The sequence below is a fragment of the Papaver somniferum genome, unplaced genomic scaffold, assembly GCF_003573695.1.
Source record: "Papaver somniferum cultivar HN1 unplaced genomic scaffold, ASM357369v1 unplaced-scaffold_7, whole genome shotgun sequence".
Taxonomy (NCBI): domain Eukaryota; kingdom Viridiplantae; phylum Streptophyta; class Magnoliopsida; order Ranunculales; family Papaveraceae; genus Papaver; species Papaver somniferum.
The window spans coordinates 841,269-858,353 of NW_020649859.1; the positions used below are offsets into that span (position 1 = coordinate 841,269).

The 17,085-nt window shown below is 35.0% G+C and overlaps 1 protein-coding gene across 1 annotated transcript; it reads left to right on the forward strand.

The window, feature by feature from the left end:
- Positions 1-4,403: 4,403 nt before the first annotated feature.
- Positions 4,404-7,213, forward strand: LOC113343892 (leucoanthocyanidin dioxygenase-like). Its single transcript, XM_026587987.1, has 5 exons — positions 4,404-4,603; positions 4,692-4,698; positions 4,813-5,029; positions 6,040-6,162; positions 6,846-7,213. Exons 1-5 carry the CDS (start codon positions 4,404-4,406, stop codon positions 7,211-7,213), a joined length of 915 nt encoding a protein of 304 aa, XP_026443772.1.
- Positions 7,214-17,085: the final 9,872 nt, after the last annotated feature.

Genomic DNA, 17,085 nt, shown 5'->3' on the forward strand with positions numbered 1-17,085 from the left:
CGTAAAAAAATCTTGTTGACGCCACCAAACCGAACAAAATCCCGATTCCTGACTCACTGATGCTTCCTGTATAATGCATACAACAAATAAATACAGTAAATACAATTTGAAGTACTAAAACAAGCAAAAATAATATATACCTCTGGTTTCTTCTCCCGTAGTAGGGTATGTGGATACAAATTGCAGAGGTAAGAAGAGTCCGAAGGGTTCTGGTTTAGGGTTTAGGGTATTGGTATTGTGTACTGCTGAATGTTATTTTAATGACCCAGTTAGTTAAGGGATGTCTGACTTAGAACTGAGACAATGCGATAGAGAAATGGGTGCCAAGGTCTTGCAAACTAAAATTGAGCTGCTGGCGGGATGATAGTGGAACATATTAACGATCTGGTGAAGAAAGGCTGTTGGATTAACTCTAATGCCTTGGAGTTCCATCCCTCGACAGGTGCATCACGTATCTTTGGTTAGCTTAATTTAGTTCTAGCTCTAATTAGCTCTGATGGGAAATCATAGATGTTTAGATCTTTATTTGTAGTTGCGGAAAATCCCACAACTACACCCAAAGAAGTGATAAGAACACTAAGCCTAAGTTATGAAAATAAACTCAAACATTAATGATATTACGCACCCCTTGACACGAGATACGACCATTACACAAGCTTTATACGGAAAATATGATGTTCTTATTGATATCACAAGGATCCATACATGTAAAGATAATGATGATAGTACAAGCTAATTCTAATGATTTCTTCTTCTTTTCTCTTCTAGTGATGGCTCTCTACTCTTGTTCTTTTACTAAACTGTTTTCAACCTGCCTCTCTCTTCATTACTTGAATCCTTATATAGCCGGTCATCATGGTAGAAGATAACTGAGTTCACGGGCAAATCTTTGTTAGCTGTTCTCTGTTTATCTTGTCCTATTCGCCAGGCTTTGGGAAGACGTCGCTATCTCTCGCGTTACAGCTTTGTGCTCTTCGTGTTATATTCGTCGTGTGGGTGTCCTCGCGTTTGTCCCCTTTGTCGCATTGTATTCCTTCGCCTAATTTCTCTCTTCGCTTATACCGGTAATTATTTTAGTGAGGGAGAGCCTGTAGGTTATTCTTGTGCGATATTTTGCCCCTACATTTTGCCTCTTTTTTGTGATCTTTCAGTTACCATTCTTTGAAATATTAATGTGCAAGTCATTTTGAAAATTCACACATCAAATTCGGTTTTGTCTCTCTTTGTCAAATGCGCACACACAGACACATACGTAGAATGTTAAATTACATATAGTTTGTAACTCAAGAGGATATTTGTGCTTGTAAAGATTCAAATGCAGTGCTGGATGGCAGACTACTTAAACAGGTGCATTATGCCCACGGCATCCTCTGTGTAGCGAACACATCAAAGTATATGGATGATGAACCACAGAGCAAAGAATATTATTATTACATATCCAAACCACTACAACTGGTCAAATATATTAACCATAGTGGCCTCATGCTCCTCAAGGAAAATGCAACAAAACTATAAGAGAGGGACATACCAACCTATTTTCTTTATAACCAAGAAATCTTGAAATGTAAAAAGTCGTATCATCATCTTATATTAATGCAGAGTATAATGAAACTGATTAGTACAAATTAATTGGATACCACCTAATATTTTCTTGTTTTGTTCTTTGATGAACGATTACTTATGAGTTACAATTACCATAATCAGCAGAGTACATAAAGATCTTATTTTACGCCAAGAGCTTAGAACGAAGTAAAACACAAATCCAACTATAATATAATCTTAAACCTATAAGCTAAATTTCTTATACAATCATGGAAATTAATTTGCAATGTCAAACTAAAATATCATTTCGAAAACATAGTTAATCGAATAGATAAAAATACCAAAAAAAAAAAAATCTTGGAAAGTATTTATAGCTTTGCCAGAAGCGGAATTGTGAATTTGGCAATCAGGGAACCTGGAAATTAATATGAACCTTTACAATTTCTATTAAGCAAAAGCACGTAACCTACGAACCGAGACTATAAAAGAAGGAAAAAAAAAGTAGTGAGAGATAGAGACTGTCAATACATGAAATGAGGATCAAAACCACATATTGATTTCAAAAAAGATGATATTAAGAGCGAAGATCAAATGAAGTTAATTTCCTTTACCCCATGGGAAAGTTCAAGCTCAATCTAAAGGCATAACCAAACAACATTCAACCCGTCGGTTAATGCTATACGGATACAAATGTAAAAATATATAAGAAATATCGGATTATCGTTAAGTGACGGTGATAATCGAACTTCTTCTTTGACCTGATTGCTTCATTGGCCTCCCGTGAATCCTCGAACTGCAAAGAAAACAACGAAACCAACAAACATAAGAGAACATATAATTAAAATGAATATTTCAATTATTATTTTTGTGGAACCATCTATTTGGATCAATGAGTTGTATGGATAAGTACAAATAGGAAGGCCAAAATTTATTTTAAAATTTCTCCAGAAAATTGATTCCTAGATTATATAATTTGTTCAAATTTTGTCTAAGAAAAACTGAAAGTTAAGGGGGAAAGGGGGACTACGGGGCTACCACCTACTTTCTTCTCCGCCAAGGATATCAACTACATGAACTTGATAATTATTACTTCAACAACTACTTGTGAGATTGATTTCCCTGTATTATACAAAAAAAAAACTAAACAGAGAAAATGAAAATCAAATAATAAAATTGAGACGATGTTGATATTATTCTCTTACCACCGATAAAAAAAAAGATATCATTCTCTTACCGAAGCTGCAAACACATAAAAATCGATTGTACAAAGAAAATATAATAAAAATATAAAAACCAAAAGCAATGATAATTATCATCTGCATTACTAAGAAAGTTAATGGAATAAAAACATTTTAAATCACAATTGTGATATTACGTTGTTGATATGATTATCATGATTAAACCAAAAAAAAATCACTACTTGATTATATCTTGATATTGTTTGAACGAAAACATGTACATGATTGAGGGGTTCGACCGTACCTGCACAACGAAAAACAATGAAAATAGATCAGAGGGAACCCAATGCAAAAATGAAAAATCTTAAAAAAAACGGGGAAAACAGGATCTGACATTTTCTTGGATGCTTTTATATATATAGGGAGACACACAACCCACAAATTCCATAAATACTTTTTTTTAGTAATGATATTAGTCAAAGAAATTTTGATAATTTTTGTATTTTGTTTGACGAAAAAAATATCGAACATCTATAGGACGTCAACGAATAGAAATGCTCTTTACATGTATTTACTTATTATATGAAAAATGCTTTATATAGAGACACCATATCCACAACTTCCATAAAATAAAGACTTTGCTATAAAAATAATATTGATCCATGTCTAAAAATATCAAAAGCTTTTATATAATAATAATAATATTTATTCCAAAATTCACAGAAAAGTAATAATGAAAATATATATTGTTTATTCTTTTTGTATATTATTGTCAAAAATAAATAATAAATGCTAAATATTTGTGCTTTTTGTATATTATTGTCAAAAATAAATAATAAATGCTAAATATTCGTGCATGTCCAGGGACAGTAATTACTTTTTTTTCCTTTTTTTTGGAATAAATAATACTAACAAAAATTATTGAAACTCGTTTTGCTATTCTTCTCATGATTTGTTTAGCTATTCTTCCAACGATTTTTATATTTTTCTATATTTTCTTTGATGATGATTGATGTTTATGGTTTTGGTTTTTCTTCTAATAATTTTGTTTTTCAACTGTTTGACAGGATTTTGCCGATTTTTCTGCAGAGGAAGTACACTTTGATCATCAACGGGTATTTTTATTTTAAGTTTTAATCACTGATTATTTAAATTTGATGGATAATTTTCTATTTTCATCCAATATTAAAATTTGTTTAATTATTAGCAGCTTGAAATTGTAATTAGGAATTAATTTAATTTTAAGAAGTGTAATTGGACATGGTTGTGGGACATTAGACTTTTTTTCTTTTTAATATTCCGATTGATTTAATTCTGTGATGATAATCACGATGCATAATTTAATAAACATGATTTGATTTAATTATTTATTTGTATGTTTTAATGTTAGGATTTAATTATGATTTTCAAATGATTTTGTTTGAATTTGTTTGGTAATGTATAGGATTTCTTAAGATTTAGTTAATTTAAAAAATATTTTTCTTGAATATGATTGTCCAGAAAATATATTACAGCCCAAAAGATATTTTCAAAGACTTTTTTACCCGAATTTTTATAAAATTACCAAAATGAATTAAAATGGTGGGTCCAGAATTAACCAGAAGCTCCGGTCAATGAGAGCGTTCCAAAAAACTCTATTTTTATATAGAGAATTTTATTAAAGTGTTCAGTCTTTTTTGGCTAATGGATTTTCAGCGGATAGGGCATGCTATTCCGCAAAGTTCGCTCGATGATATGTATAATGTTTCCAAGCAGTTTTTTGATCTTCCTTTAGAAGAGAAGCAAAGGTACGCGTCATCTAAAGACGATGCTTTTTCTGACTTACATGGGATTGGGTGTGATTCGATTATAGCAAATATCGATGACGATCAGTTTTTCGACTGGTACTGACTATCTAAACCTCTTAATCGAACCAGCAGAAGAGTGAAAGCTCCGGTACTGGCCTGATGATGATTCTCCGCTGCATTTCAGGTATAACGTACACAAACAAAATGGAATATAAATTTCAATATTTCATACTTCGCAAATATAATGATTGTTAGTATTTGCATATGCTGATCACATGAGAACATTGAACGAATACAATGTTCAGGCAAGATCACTATCGGAGGTTATTTTAAAGGCAATGTCCAAATCACTAGGATTAGAAGAGAATGACTTGGTCCACCAGCTAGGTGATCGACAAATCGTGCATACACAGATTAACTTTTATCGTGCTTGTTCTAGACCAGATCTTGTTTACAGCATAAGACCTGTAGTTGCAGGATATCCTTCAACCACACCCTTAATGAAATCTAATATTAATTCAAGTGATCATCTTAAATTATCCTACAACCACACCCTTAATGAAATCTAATATTAATTCAAGTGATCATCTTAAATTTCATACATTCATTCATAAAATCTTTGATATGATTACAAGAATTGAGATAAATTTTAATTTGGAGAACAAACAATCTTTCTCTCTCCTAAATTCCAAGTCTTAACTCTCAAAAGATCTCTCCCTAATACATAGATTCCTTCCCCTTATATAGGGTACGACATAGTGGATGACAGCTAATAGATCCCCCATTTTCGGAATCACTGTGCGTTACAATCGCTCATATATATACATTCAATCTCACACACTTTACTCCTTCGCAAGATCATCACACTTTACTCGTGACCATGCTGACATCATTAAATACGTCATCCTAATTATAACATGTGCGATAATCCTCGCTTAAGATAAATGACCTTTACTTCGCATATATAATGAATGTGCGATATTTCACTCCTACATTTTTCCTCTTCTCATTTCGTTCTCTTTATAAAGTGAGCAATATGAAGAATTTTCATCTAATAATATCGCACATGCTTAACTTTTCATATTCTGATCTGCCGACATATTTCCAGAATTTGAGCTTTCCTTAACTACGCGTTTCCTTTCATCCTCTCGTTACCTGACACGTCCTTACAACCGTCTATTCCTTTCCATTCATTCTTCGCATTAATGAGATAAAATCTCGAAAAATGAGAGTAAATTTTCTTATATAAATTCTTTCATCTTCTTCTTTCTTTTCCCCTGCTTATGTATTTCAACTGTAATTTACGTATGTGATCGGATTAAGATACACACATTTTTTTTTACTGTGATTTTATTCATCTATCTTTTGGCATGGTCTCTAAAGTCTGCGATGCTCCTATTTTGGATGATCCATCTCTTTGCGGAGCTTCTTCTGCTGTAGACCCAAGTTTCCAATATGCGATTGGTTCTTTGGTAATATCTAAAACTTCTTTTTAATCTTCTTCTCCAACTCGTAACATCTTTTATATGCAGTTTCTTCGGATTATCAAAGGAAACTTCTCAACTTGGGAAAAGAAAATGCCAAACTTAAGGTTGAAAATTCTACCAACGTTGAATTACTTTGCAAGGCTCGAGAAAGAAATGAAGAAATTATTGGTATGTAATCTTTAGTTTCTTGTTTTACGTGATAATTAGCATTCTTCATTTCTTTATATTTGCAGATATTTATAACCTTTACTATGAGGCATCTAACTTTTCTGATGAGGAAACCCTTTTAGAACATCTTAACTCTTCTTTAAACAATTATCCAACCAAAGGATTTGAGAACCTCACCCTGGAAGAATAAAGATTGAAGTATACTGCTCTTAGAATGGATCATAGACCCTTACTAACTACACTTAATAACTTCAAACATTGTCTTCATGAAAATAAGGAGACAATTCAACTTTTGGAAGAAAAGAAGAATAAACTCATTACTGAAAAAGATGAAGTCGCTCTCAAGGGTGCGAAAGCATTATAAAAATTCCAAGAAACCATCCTTAAAGTTCAAAATGAACGTGATTTAGCTTTGAGCGAAAAAAACGCACTCATTGATGAAAGAAATTTAATCCGTTCTCGAATTCTCATAGAAAGCGAAGATGAATCTAGTTAGGCTGCTAGAGTTTTGAATGATGCTAGAGAAAATTTAGCGGTAAATATGAGCCTTCAGTCTGAACATTCTGTGCTGGTTAAGGACATTATTCCCAATCACGAAGGTCACTTGCCTTTTTCTTCCATATTTGTCATTTCTTGAAGATGACATCTCTTTTAAGTCTAACCATCTTGTTTATACTTCGCAGATAAAGAGAAGAATTATCTGGCGAGGATTGAAGAGTTAAAAACACAGCTTGCTGCTAAAGAAAAGATTCGTCTTGAAGAAGCCGAGAAATTATCAATGGAATTATATGCTCGCAACTCCAAGTACCAGCAATTAAAGAAGAATTATGTCCTCACTGTTTCAAATAATGGTAAGGATGCCATTCGCGCTCGTGATGCAGCAGTTAAGAGAGTCTGTGTTGATAATGGGATTCCTCTCTCTAAATATAAATTCGCAGATGTTCCTCCCAGTGAAGTTGTTCCTCATATTATTGATAGTGAACCGGAATATGAAGATGATGAAGAGTATGAAGAAGAAAGTAACTCTGAGGCCGAACATAATGATAATTAATTATTTTTCTCTGATGTAAATTATTTTTCTGCCTCTTGTATATTTTCACTTCTTCTGGAATTTCTTCTTTAATATGTACCTCTAAAGTGTTAACTTTTGTTACTTAGTTATGATCTCCCTTTAACTCATATTGGCATTCACCAACATTAAATTTCTATCTTTTTCGCACATGCATAAGACTGTCAAATGGGGCAAATAGCACTCTTTTTATATTTGCATTCTCATTCTTGCCTCTGCTAGTTGTCACAGATTGATAGGTTCATGAGTATAATATCATGCGAAAAATTTCGCAGTTAACTTATTTCTACCAAATCCTGCAAAACAAAAGTAACTTATTTCTTCGCGAGTCTTATTTTTCCTTCCTAATTAAAGGTCTTACCTTGCCTAAAATTTTCTTTGTTCTTAAAAGACGAAATCGCAGGAAGTCTTTATATGGTATTATATTGACCCATTGACCTCGCCTTATCTTTTTCTTGTATTATTGCCTCTTCAGGTTTATCTTGTGCGTAAATATGACAAGCCTTAATACTCCCATGAGTAAAAAGCTTCATGAAATTTACGTGTTTTGACACAATTCAGCTCCCTAATGGAGGGTGCCGTCCTTATATTCCCCCTGGTTGCCTCTTCAAGGAATCTTACCTCTACCGCGTTAAGGTTGGCTCCTGCCATCCGGTAATACAGCAACCAGTTGATTCCGCAGCCTCTTATCCCTCCACCGATAAGGTTTATGGTTACGAGACCGCACCCTAAGTGGGGTTTCTTCGGACCGAGTGAATCATAGTCGGGACTTGTCAAGAATGGAAAAGTAGGCTCCAACGCCCCCAACATTCTTGACTCAATCGTGTACCTCGGCGCCCTGATCGAGTTTCTGCACTCCTTAGGAGAGACTTTCTTACTTTAGTCTCTCAATTGAAGGCAATAACCATAGACTGAAATTTTAAGGCACCTCTCCTGGATGGGCTTTTTCGTTTTTTCTCACCCCAAATCTCCATAACTCAAGTTCCAGGGTCGATGTAGCTTTCCCTTGAGTTATGCTTATCAGGTTTCCCCAAATATGACGTGCGATATGTCTTACTTTTTGCCTCTTGCGTTTATGCGAACTAGGGTGCACGCCACAGTTGGATACCTCTCTTTTGTTGTTATATATTTTGTTGCCTTATACTAAGGTCTTACTTTAAGGTCTTTCATTTGCCTTTCTTGATATAATATCATCTTATGAAAATAGAAAATTTTCATTCCGTTCTTTTTTGTGAGTTATATAACTCTAATACATAGAATTCTTACTGATTTCTCATACATGAAGAAAGATATTCATATTACTCTTCTGCTCCCGCCATCTTTTGTATTTATTTAAGTTCATTGATGCTTATTAGAACATTATTTCACATCATATCTTCAATTTCCCATGTGCGAGTATCGTCGCACATAGTACTTTTCTTCTGAGAACACAACTTTTGCCTCTACATTCACTCTCCTTATTTAAAAGTAAGTTCGGTGACTCGTTTGGTGTTATTATTTGCAGAAGATTCTGCTTCAATACCCTTCTTGTCTATCTTCCCAGATTTAGATACTACATACACCATTAATCTTTCACCCTTTTGGCTATCTTAGCATGATGCTCCAGTTTCTTCGTTTGTATTCTCGCTCTTCGCACTTATCAATATCAATTTCCTGACAACTTCTTCCTTCATTTGTATCTCCTCTTATTATACCTAGACCTTGACGTAAAGGAAATTGTTAGAGCATAGCTCGGTCGACCTCGCATGCGTTGTTATCTCAAGCATGTTTGTCAATATTAGTGATCAAAACTACGAGTCTTGATTTCTAGCCTACATAGATAAGTCTCGGACTAGGATAGAAAAGTGTAGTTGAGCTCAAGGACTTCATGGCGATTCATCATACAACGACGAAGATCTATACAAGGAACCGTGGAACTTCATCAACAAAAAGGTACGTGGAGACTTGAACTTATCTATCACTCAAAAGTCTATCTCTTCTATCTCCTACTTCTTATGAGACAAAAAGTCGTATGCTATATAGAGTAGATCATTCACAGTTGACATTTCGAGCTGAGCATTCATTGCTTATCTTTTTCTTAAAATCGTGTGTTGGTAAAGCGTTTCGCTTTGATCAGGTTTATCTTCACCTAGTGACGAAAGTCATGAAAAGTTTCAATTACTTTGAGAATTGCTCTGACGTGAATCGGTCTGTGAATAACGGCTACATAGCGTCCTCTGAGAATGTCTCAATGATTGAAATGAGAGTTTAGATTACATAACAATGTATTCCTTGAACCGAAGTTTTCGAACTTTGTTGATCAAGAGAAATCGGTAGGATTGTGGGATTGGCTTCCCAAGTCCGCGAACCCAGTCCGCAGACTCAGTTCGCGAACTGTCGGAAGTTCTCGACCGAGAATTTCTGCTGGATTTTCCAAAATTCGTTTGTGTGCTTGGTCCGCGAACCCAGTCCGCGAACTGGCGGAAGTTCTATTTCTGAGAATTTCTGATGAGTTTGGAAAACTCAACCGGTTTACTTAAGTCCGCGAACTTGTTTGTGAACTTAAGAGGTTATGATCTAAAGATGTGCTCTGAACATGAAACATTAAATTACTAAGGAATGCTTTATGCAACCGTGGCTATAATGTTCATGAGCCGATTCAATCGAATCGAATCATCTTTGTTTCAGTTATGTGTTGTGTAGTTACATAAGATCTCATAGCAGTTGAACAACTCTTTAACTAGTTCATTTGAGTCAATTGAACTAGTTATGGTGAAGAAGAACAAGGTTAATATGAAATGCTCATATGGTTAACCTTTTGGGTTACTGTGTTGAACCAACATACACGTACACGTTTGGGCATGGTTTTCGCAAACCCAGTAAACGTCTACCCAAGTGTGTGTGACAAGGTAAGTTTTCGATCTAACGGTTGAGAAATATTAGCTTGAATCTAAATCATGTTTTCATCTAACGGTAAATATGGATTGCTTTGTAACTAAGACAAAACCCTGATTTGAAGGCTATATAAAGGAGACATCTAGCATTGGGAAAAACTAATCCCTACATGTATGTGTGATACTAGTACGCTCGCTAGAGTCGATTCTCCTTTAACCTTTGTTTTTCTTCTCTAAAACCAGGTTAACGACTTAACGACTTCATTGGGATTGTGAATCCAGACGATACTACTTTTATCGTAGTTGTGTGATCTGAGCTTGCATCTTTTATCGTACGAGGAAAATCGATTGATTGGCTTGAGATCGTGAGAGTTCTCTGATAGGCAATATAAAGAAGTCACAAACATCTTCGTCTCACTGCTTGTGATTACTCGACAAACCACATGTGTAGTCAGGAAGGATTGTAGAGAGGTGATTGATTAATCTAGGCTGTTCTTCGGGAATATAAGACTGGATTATCAATTGGTTCAAGTTCACCTTGATTTGATATCTTAAGACGGAACAAAATCTAGGGTTTATCTGTGGAAGACAGATTTATCCTTTGATAGAATTTTCTGTGTGAGACAGATTTGTTTATTATCAAGTCTATGATTTTGGGTTGCAGCAACTCTTGGTTGTGGGTGAGATCAACTAAAGGAATCAAGTGCGAAGTATCATGTCGGGATCAGAGGCGTAGGAGTACAACTTTACCTTGGATCGGTGGGAGACTGATTGGGGTTCAACTATAGTCCAGTCCGAAGTTAGCTTGGAGTAGGCTAGTGTCTGTAGCGTCTTAATACAGTGTGTATGCAATCTGGACTAGGTCCCAGGATTTTTCTGCTTTTGCGGTTTCCTCGTTAACAAAATTTCTAGTGTCTGTGTTATTTCTTTTCCACATTATATTTTATATAATTGAAATAATACAGGTTGTGCGTTCGTGATCATCAATTGTAAATCCAACCTATGGTTGTTGATTGATATTGATTGATCCTTGGACATTGGTCTTTGGTACCGTCTAAGTATTCCTTGTGTTTGATTAGGACTCGCTGATTTCTATTAGCTTGAGTAATATCAAAAACAAGAGAGATATTAACTCCTTGAGATACTTTTATCTAGATTGAGTCTGACTGTCTAGTTGATTCTCTAGCAAAGTATTTCGGAGTTAGTCAATACATATTGCTAAGCGAAATATTGGGTGGTGTTGTTAGACCCCCGCTTTTTCAATTGGTATCAGAGCAGGCAAACACGTTTAACACCTAATAAGTCTATGTTTGTGGCAATCTGAGTTTGTGGACAGAATCTCATACGCATACCAAAATGCCTCATAAATCTGTCAACTTTGTCAAGTTTCTCGGAAATACCTCAAAGGATCACTCCTTAGTTGATTCTTCCGAATCTCGAGGTAGGAAGATTGTCTCATCTTGTGTAAGCCACTCTTCCTCCAATGAGGCATTGGACATAATGGCTAAAGCTGAATTGGAGCTCACCAGAATTTCAAAACATCCTACAGAGCTTGTTGATCTCAAGGATCATGTACAGCTCATTGATGAATTTGAAAAGTCCATTGATCGTGAACAAGTACTCTACAACATTATAAGGTCATTCTCTAAGGAAATTGAGAAACTTCTTCAAGAAAATAATATACATCGTGAAAAGATTTGTCATCTTGAAAAGCTGGTTAAAGAAGGCTCAATTAGAGAAAATTGTTTGATCAAGACGCATTCATCCGATCTAGACAGACTTCGTGTTGAGAAAGAGAATATTGAGGCATCACTTGTCATAGCCCATGGACAGTGCAAATCCTTGGAAAAGGAAAACTCTGTTTTAAAGAAAAATTCTTCAGCATAAACTAATTCTCATGAGTTACTGTACAGAATGAAAGTTTCTCCAGATGAAGATCGTGTCAAAAAAAGTTTTCATAACTTACAATCTTCTCTGGTGGCTATGAAGTTTAAACAAGTACCAGTTGTTGCTTCTGCTCCACGAATATGTACCTTCTGTGGAAAAGGAAATCACTATGCTATCCATTGTTTTGCCAGAAAGAAACAAATTTATAAACTTCGTAATTTGCTTCTATCCACTATCAATGGAACAAATGGTCAGTCGACTACCGCAGTGAATCAAATATCCACAGAATACCAAGAACCTTATAAACATGGGTCTCTTCCTAGAAGTCATCATAGGACACAGGTACATTCTAACCAAATAAACTCTCACATTTCTGATGAATGTATTTTCAGTGTTTATAAGAATGTTTTTGGTAAATCTAAATCTAGAAAATGGATTCCCATATTTTATAATCCCCTGGAACCATTTACAAGAGGTCTTAGATTTAGTCCTCAGAGAAAGCCTTCAGAAGGATATGCAGAACAAGCTGTCTTATTTTTCTGAACTTAGTGATAATCAAAGAAGGAAGGCTAAACAAAAACAATGTTCATTTAATGAGCCAAATGCTCATACTTGTGCAAATTGATCACAAGGTTGATATCTCACCCAACAAAAATCCTAGTGTGTGAAGTGAATAGGTATACTCTGTGCAAAGTAACTGTGATTATCTAGCTATTTTCTTATCGTTCTTAGATGGATAATCAGTCATATACTTTTACATGAGTAGTTTTATCATATCTTTTTGTATTGTTTTTGTTATGTTTGTCTTGCCTTTCAAAAACTACAAATTTTATTATGGGCTCTCATAAGAGTACTTGTACGGTTTTCGGCTTAGAGTCACGTACCTATGTTTTAACACCTAATTCTCTCAAAACATTTATATACCCTTCCTATTGAGTTAAAACTCTTACTCTAGGTTTCTCGTCAATGGGTTCTTCTTCGTGGGATTTACCTGAAGACTTTGTTGATAATGGTATATACTTTGAGTTTGATAAAGAGAAGGGAACTCTTGTTGAAGGATCTTTTCCTCAATCTCCTGTTTCCTACTCAGATATTGGGGAGAAGATTCCAACTAAGGTGATTATTGATTCTCAGCAACTTATTGGAATTATAAAGTGTCTCGATGCTGTAAAAGATGAGTTGAAAAAGGTTAACTGTAACCTTTCTCTAATGAAGAACCGCGATAAAGAACCTCTCAAAAATGATGTTTCCTCGAAGTTTGATGAGGTTGTTGTCGCCCATAAGTCCAATAATCACAAGATGCTTGAATCTCCAGAACCGTCCACTTGATTATTAGTGTTTGGGTTTTGGCCTAAGAGTCTGTTTTTTGAATTTGTTGCCTAGTATGTCTCCTTTTTGGATTAGTTGGAAGAATAACTAGTGATTTGAATAGCAATGATTGTGACTACACATAACTATCTTTGTTTTCATCTTCTTATGTTTATTTTTTAGGTTTATTGGTACTAAATTCTAAAAATATTTGGAGGATGATGTTATTGCAGTATTGATCTTTATGATTTTGTGATATTGCAATTTGATTATGGGATATGTATTGTTTGCGTCCGTGAGCTTGAAGGTCCCATATGCGGTCAAAAGTAAAGTCGTTCATGAATTGTATTCATATTGATGAAAGGACGAATGAACTTTTGATATTTACAAAAGATATGCCTATGCAGTCATGTATTTGATGGAAAATAGGATAAAAAAATTTGTTTGACAAGGATAAAGTCTATTATATCGTTATGATGGAAAATAGAATAGATCCTTGTATGTTATCCACGATATTGATCTTCATTGATCCATTTTGTTATGTATTACCGTGAAGGCTCCATTGTGTGTATTATGTTGACCACGATACAACTAAGTCGATTACTCTTATTGGCTTGTTGGTTTTTCCATAAGATGCTATATGTCGAGCATTATGAACTAAATTAATCATCTTGGTTGGTTATTTAGTTATTTGCTCCGAAAGTCTTCTTTTGTCGAATAAAATCTTTTGACAATTAAATTGATTACTTTTGTGATTAGTTTGGTTGTTTGTATTCCAATTAGATTAATTATAAGTTCTCTTGTAATTAGTCTAGTTGAGTTTTCATATATTCCACAAATTCTTGTGTCGAGTATATGAACGGTTATACAAATCATGTTCTATTGGTTGATGTAGTCGTATATTCCGTAACGTTTTCCTTATGTTGAGTACGTGAACGATTAAGTTAGTCATCTCCGTATGATTACCTTAGTCGTAGCTCCGTAAGTTTACTTATGTTGAGCACCTTCAATTAAATCGATCACTTTTGTGGTTTGATTTAGTTGCGTATTCCAATTGAATTAATCATGAGTTTACTTGTGATTAATTTGGTTAAGTTTTGGATATAGAAAATCATTTCTATGGTTTTTGGTGTCCAAATTAAAAAATCCTTCTTTTCTTTCGAAATTAAGGTCGCTCTTGTTGTTCTTTCGGGAATGACATCAAATGGGGGAGAGTTCTTTTGAACTTGTGCTTAATGGTAATATCTTGCGGGGTGTGCGGCTGTGGAATTTTATAGGGGCTATCTTGTATCTTAAAACTCCTTGATGAATGCATTTAGCTTCGGCTTCATGATTGCATATAAATTAAGTTGGTATGTATTTTTATTTTAGTCTATGAAATGTCTCTTGTGGAAATTTCATTACGATCCCGTTCTTGTACCTTTGCCAATTTAATTGACAAAAAGGGAGATAAATAATGTAGTTCACACTACAAATACATATGGTTTTCGGATCATTGTGTAAGGGGGAGTGGTTTCCATAATCGAGATGGAGTATTGACTAAGGGGGAGTGATACATATCACCGTAGTATTATTGTTAAAGTCGTGATACAATTGGACTTTGATGTTATATAGTAATACTATGACATTGTATAATGATGATCGAGAATCTCGATTTCTCTCATTGTTATAGCTATGGATCTTCAACAACGGTGATGCTAAACTTACAACCTTTGGGATCATTGGAGTACTTGGAAGGACGAATATTTCAGGGAACTTTCAAGATTATACTATGGAATAGGAGCCACTAAAGTTTATCTTTTTGGTATTCCATATGTATTAATAGTTTTCAATAAAATTGACAAAGGGGGAGATTGTTAGAGCATAGCTCGGTCGACCTCGCATGCGTTGCTATCTCAAGCATGTTTGTCAATGTTAGTGATCAAAACTATGAGTCTTGATTTTTATCCTACATAGCTAAGTCTCGGACTAGGATAGAAAAGTGTAGTTGAGCTCAAGGACTTCATGGAGATTCATCATACAACGACGAATATCTATACAAGGAACCGTGGAACTTCATCAACAAAAAGGTACGTGGAGACTTGAACTTATCTATCACTCAAAAGTCTATCTCTTCTATCTACTACTTCTTATGAGACAAAAAGTTGTATGTTTTATAAACTAGATCATACACATTTGACATTTCGAGCTGAGCATTCATTGCTTATCTTTTTCTCGAAATCGTGTGTTGGTAAAGCGTTTCGCTTTGATCAAGTTTATCTTCACCTAGTGACGAAAGTCATGAAAAGTTTCAATCACTTTGAGAATTGCTCTGACGTCAATCGGTCTGTGAATAACGGCTACATAGCATCCTCTGAGAATGTCTCAATGATTGAAGTGAGAGTTTAGATTACATAACCATGTATTTCTTGAACCGAAGTTTTCGAACTTTGTTGATCAAGAGAAATCGGAAGGATTGTGGAATTGGCTTGCCAAGTCCGCGAACCCAGTACGCAGACTTAGTCCGCGAACCCAGTACGCAGACTTAGTCCGCGAACCCAGTACGCAGACTTAGTCCGCGAACTGTCGGAAGTTATCGACCGAGAATTTCTGCTGGATTTTCCAAAACTCGTTTGTGTGCTTAGTCCGCAAACCCAATCTGTGAGAGTTTGGAAAACTCAACCGGTTTACTTAAGTCCTCGTATTTGTTTGTGAACTTAAGAGGTTATGATCTAAAGATGTGCTCTGAACATGAAACATTAAATTACTATGGAATGCTTTATGCAAACTGCGGCTATAATGTTCATGACCCGATTCAATCGAATCGAATCATCTTTGTTTCAATTGTGTCTTGCGTAGTTACATAAGATCTCATAGCAATTGAACAACTCTTTAACTAGTTTATTTAAGTCAATTGAACTAGTTATGGTGAAGAAGAACAAGGTTAATATGAAATTCTCATATGGTTAACCTTTTAGGTTACTGTGTTGAACAAACATACACGTACAAGTTTCGGTATGGTTTTCACAAACCCAGTAAACGTCTACCCAAGTGTGTGTGACAAGCTAAGTTTTCGATCTAACGGTTGAGAAATATTAGCTTGAATCTAAATCATGTTTTCATCTAACGGTGAATATGGATTGCTTTGTAACTAAGGCAAAACCTTGATTTGAAGTCTATATAAAGGATACATCTAGCATTGGGCAAAACTAATCCCCACATGTCTATGTGATACTAGTGCGCTCGCTAGAGTCGATTCTCCTTTAACCTTTGGTTTTCTTCTCTAAAACTAGGTTAACGACTTAAAGACTTCATTGGGATTGTGAATCCAGACCGATACTACTTTTATCGTAGTTGTGTGATCTGATCTTGCATCTTCTATCGTACGAGTACAATCAATTGATTGGATTGAGATCGTGAGAGTTCTCCGATAGGCAAGATAAAGAAGTCACAAACATCTTCGTCTCGATGTTTGTGATTCCTTGACAAACCTCCTATGTAATAAGGAAGGATTGTAGAGAGGTGATTGATTAATCTAGGATGTTCTTCGGGAATATAATACCGGATTATCAATTGGTTCCTGTTCACCTTGATTTGATATCTTAAGACGGAACAAAACCTAGGGTTTATCTGTGGGAGACAGATTTATCCTTTGATAGACTTTTCTGTGTGAGACAGATTTGTTTATTATCAAGTCTATGATTTTGGGTTGCAGCAACTCTTGGTTGTGGATGAGATCAACTAAGGGAATCAAGTGCGCAATATCCTGCTGGGATCAGAGGCATAGGAGTACTACTGTACCTTGGA

Excerpts from the sequence above, each read along its gene's own strand:
- LOC113343892 (XM_026587987.1), top strand. The coding sequence starts at position 4,404 with ATGGATTTTCAGCGGATAGGGCATGCTATTCCGCAAAGTTCGCTCGAT. Across the intron at positions 5,030-6,039 it reads GAAATCTAATATTAATTCAA|TTTCTTCGGATTATCAAAGG; the intron begins GTGATCATCTTA and ends TTTTATATGCAG. Across the intron at positions 6,163-6,845 it reads AAGAAATGAAGAAATTATTG|ATAAAGAGAAGAATTATCTG; the intron begins GTATGTAATCTT and ends TATACTTCGCAG.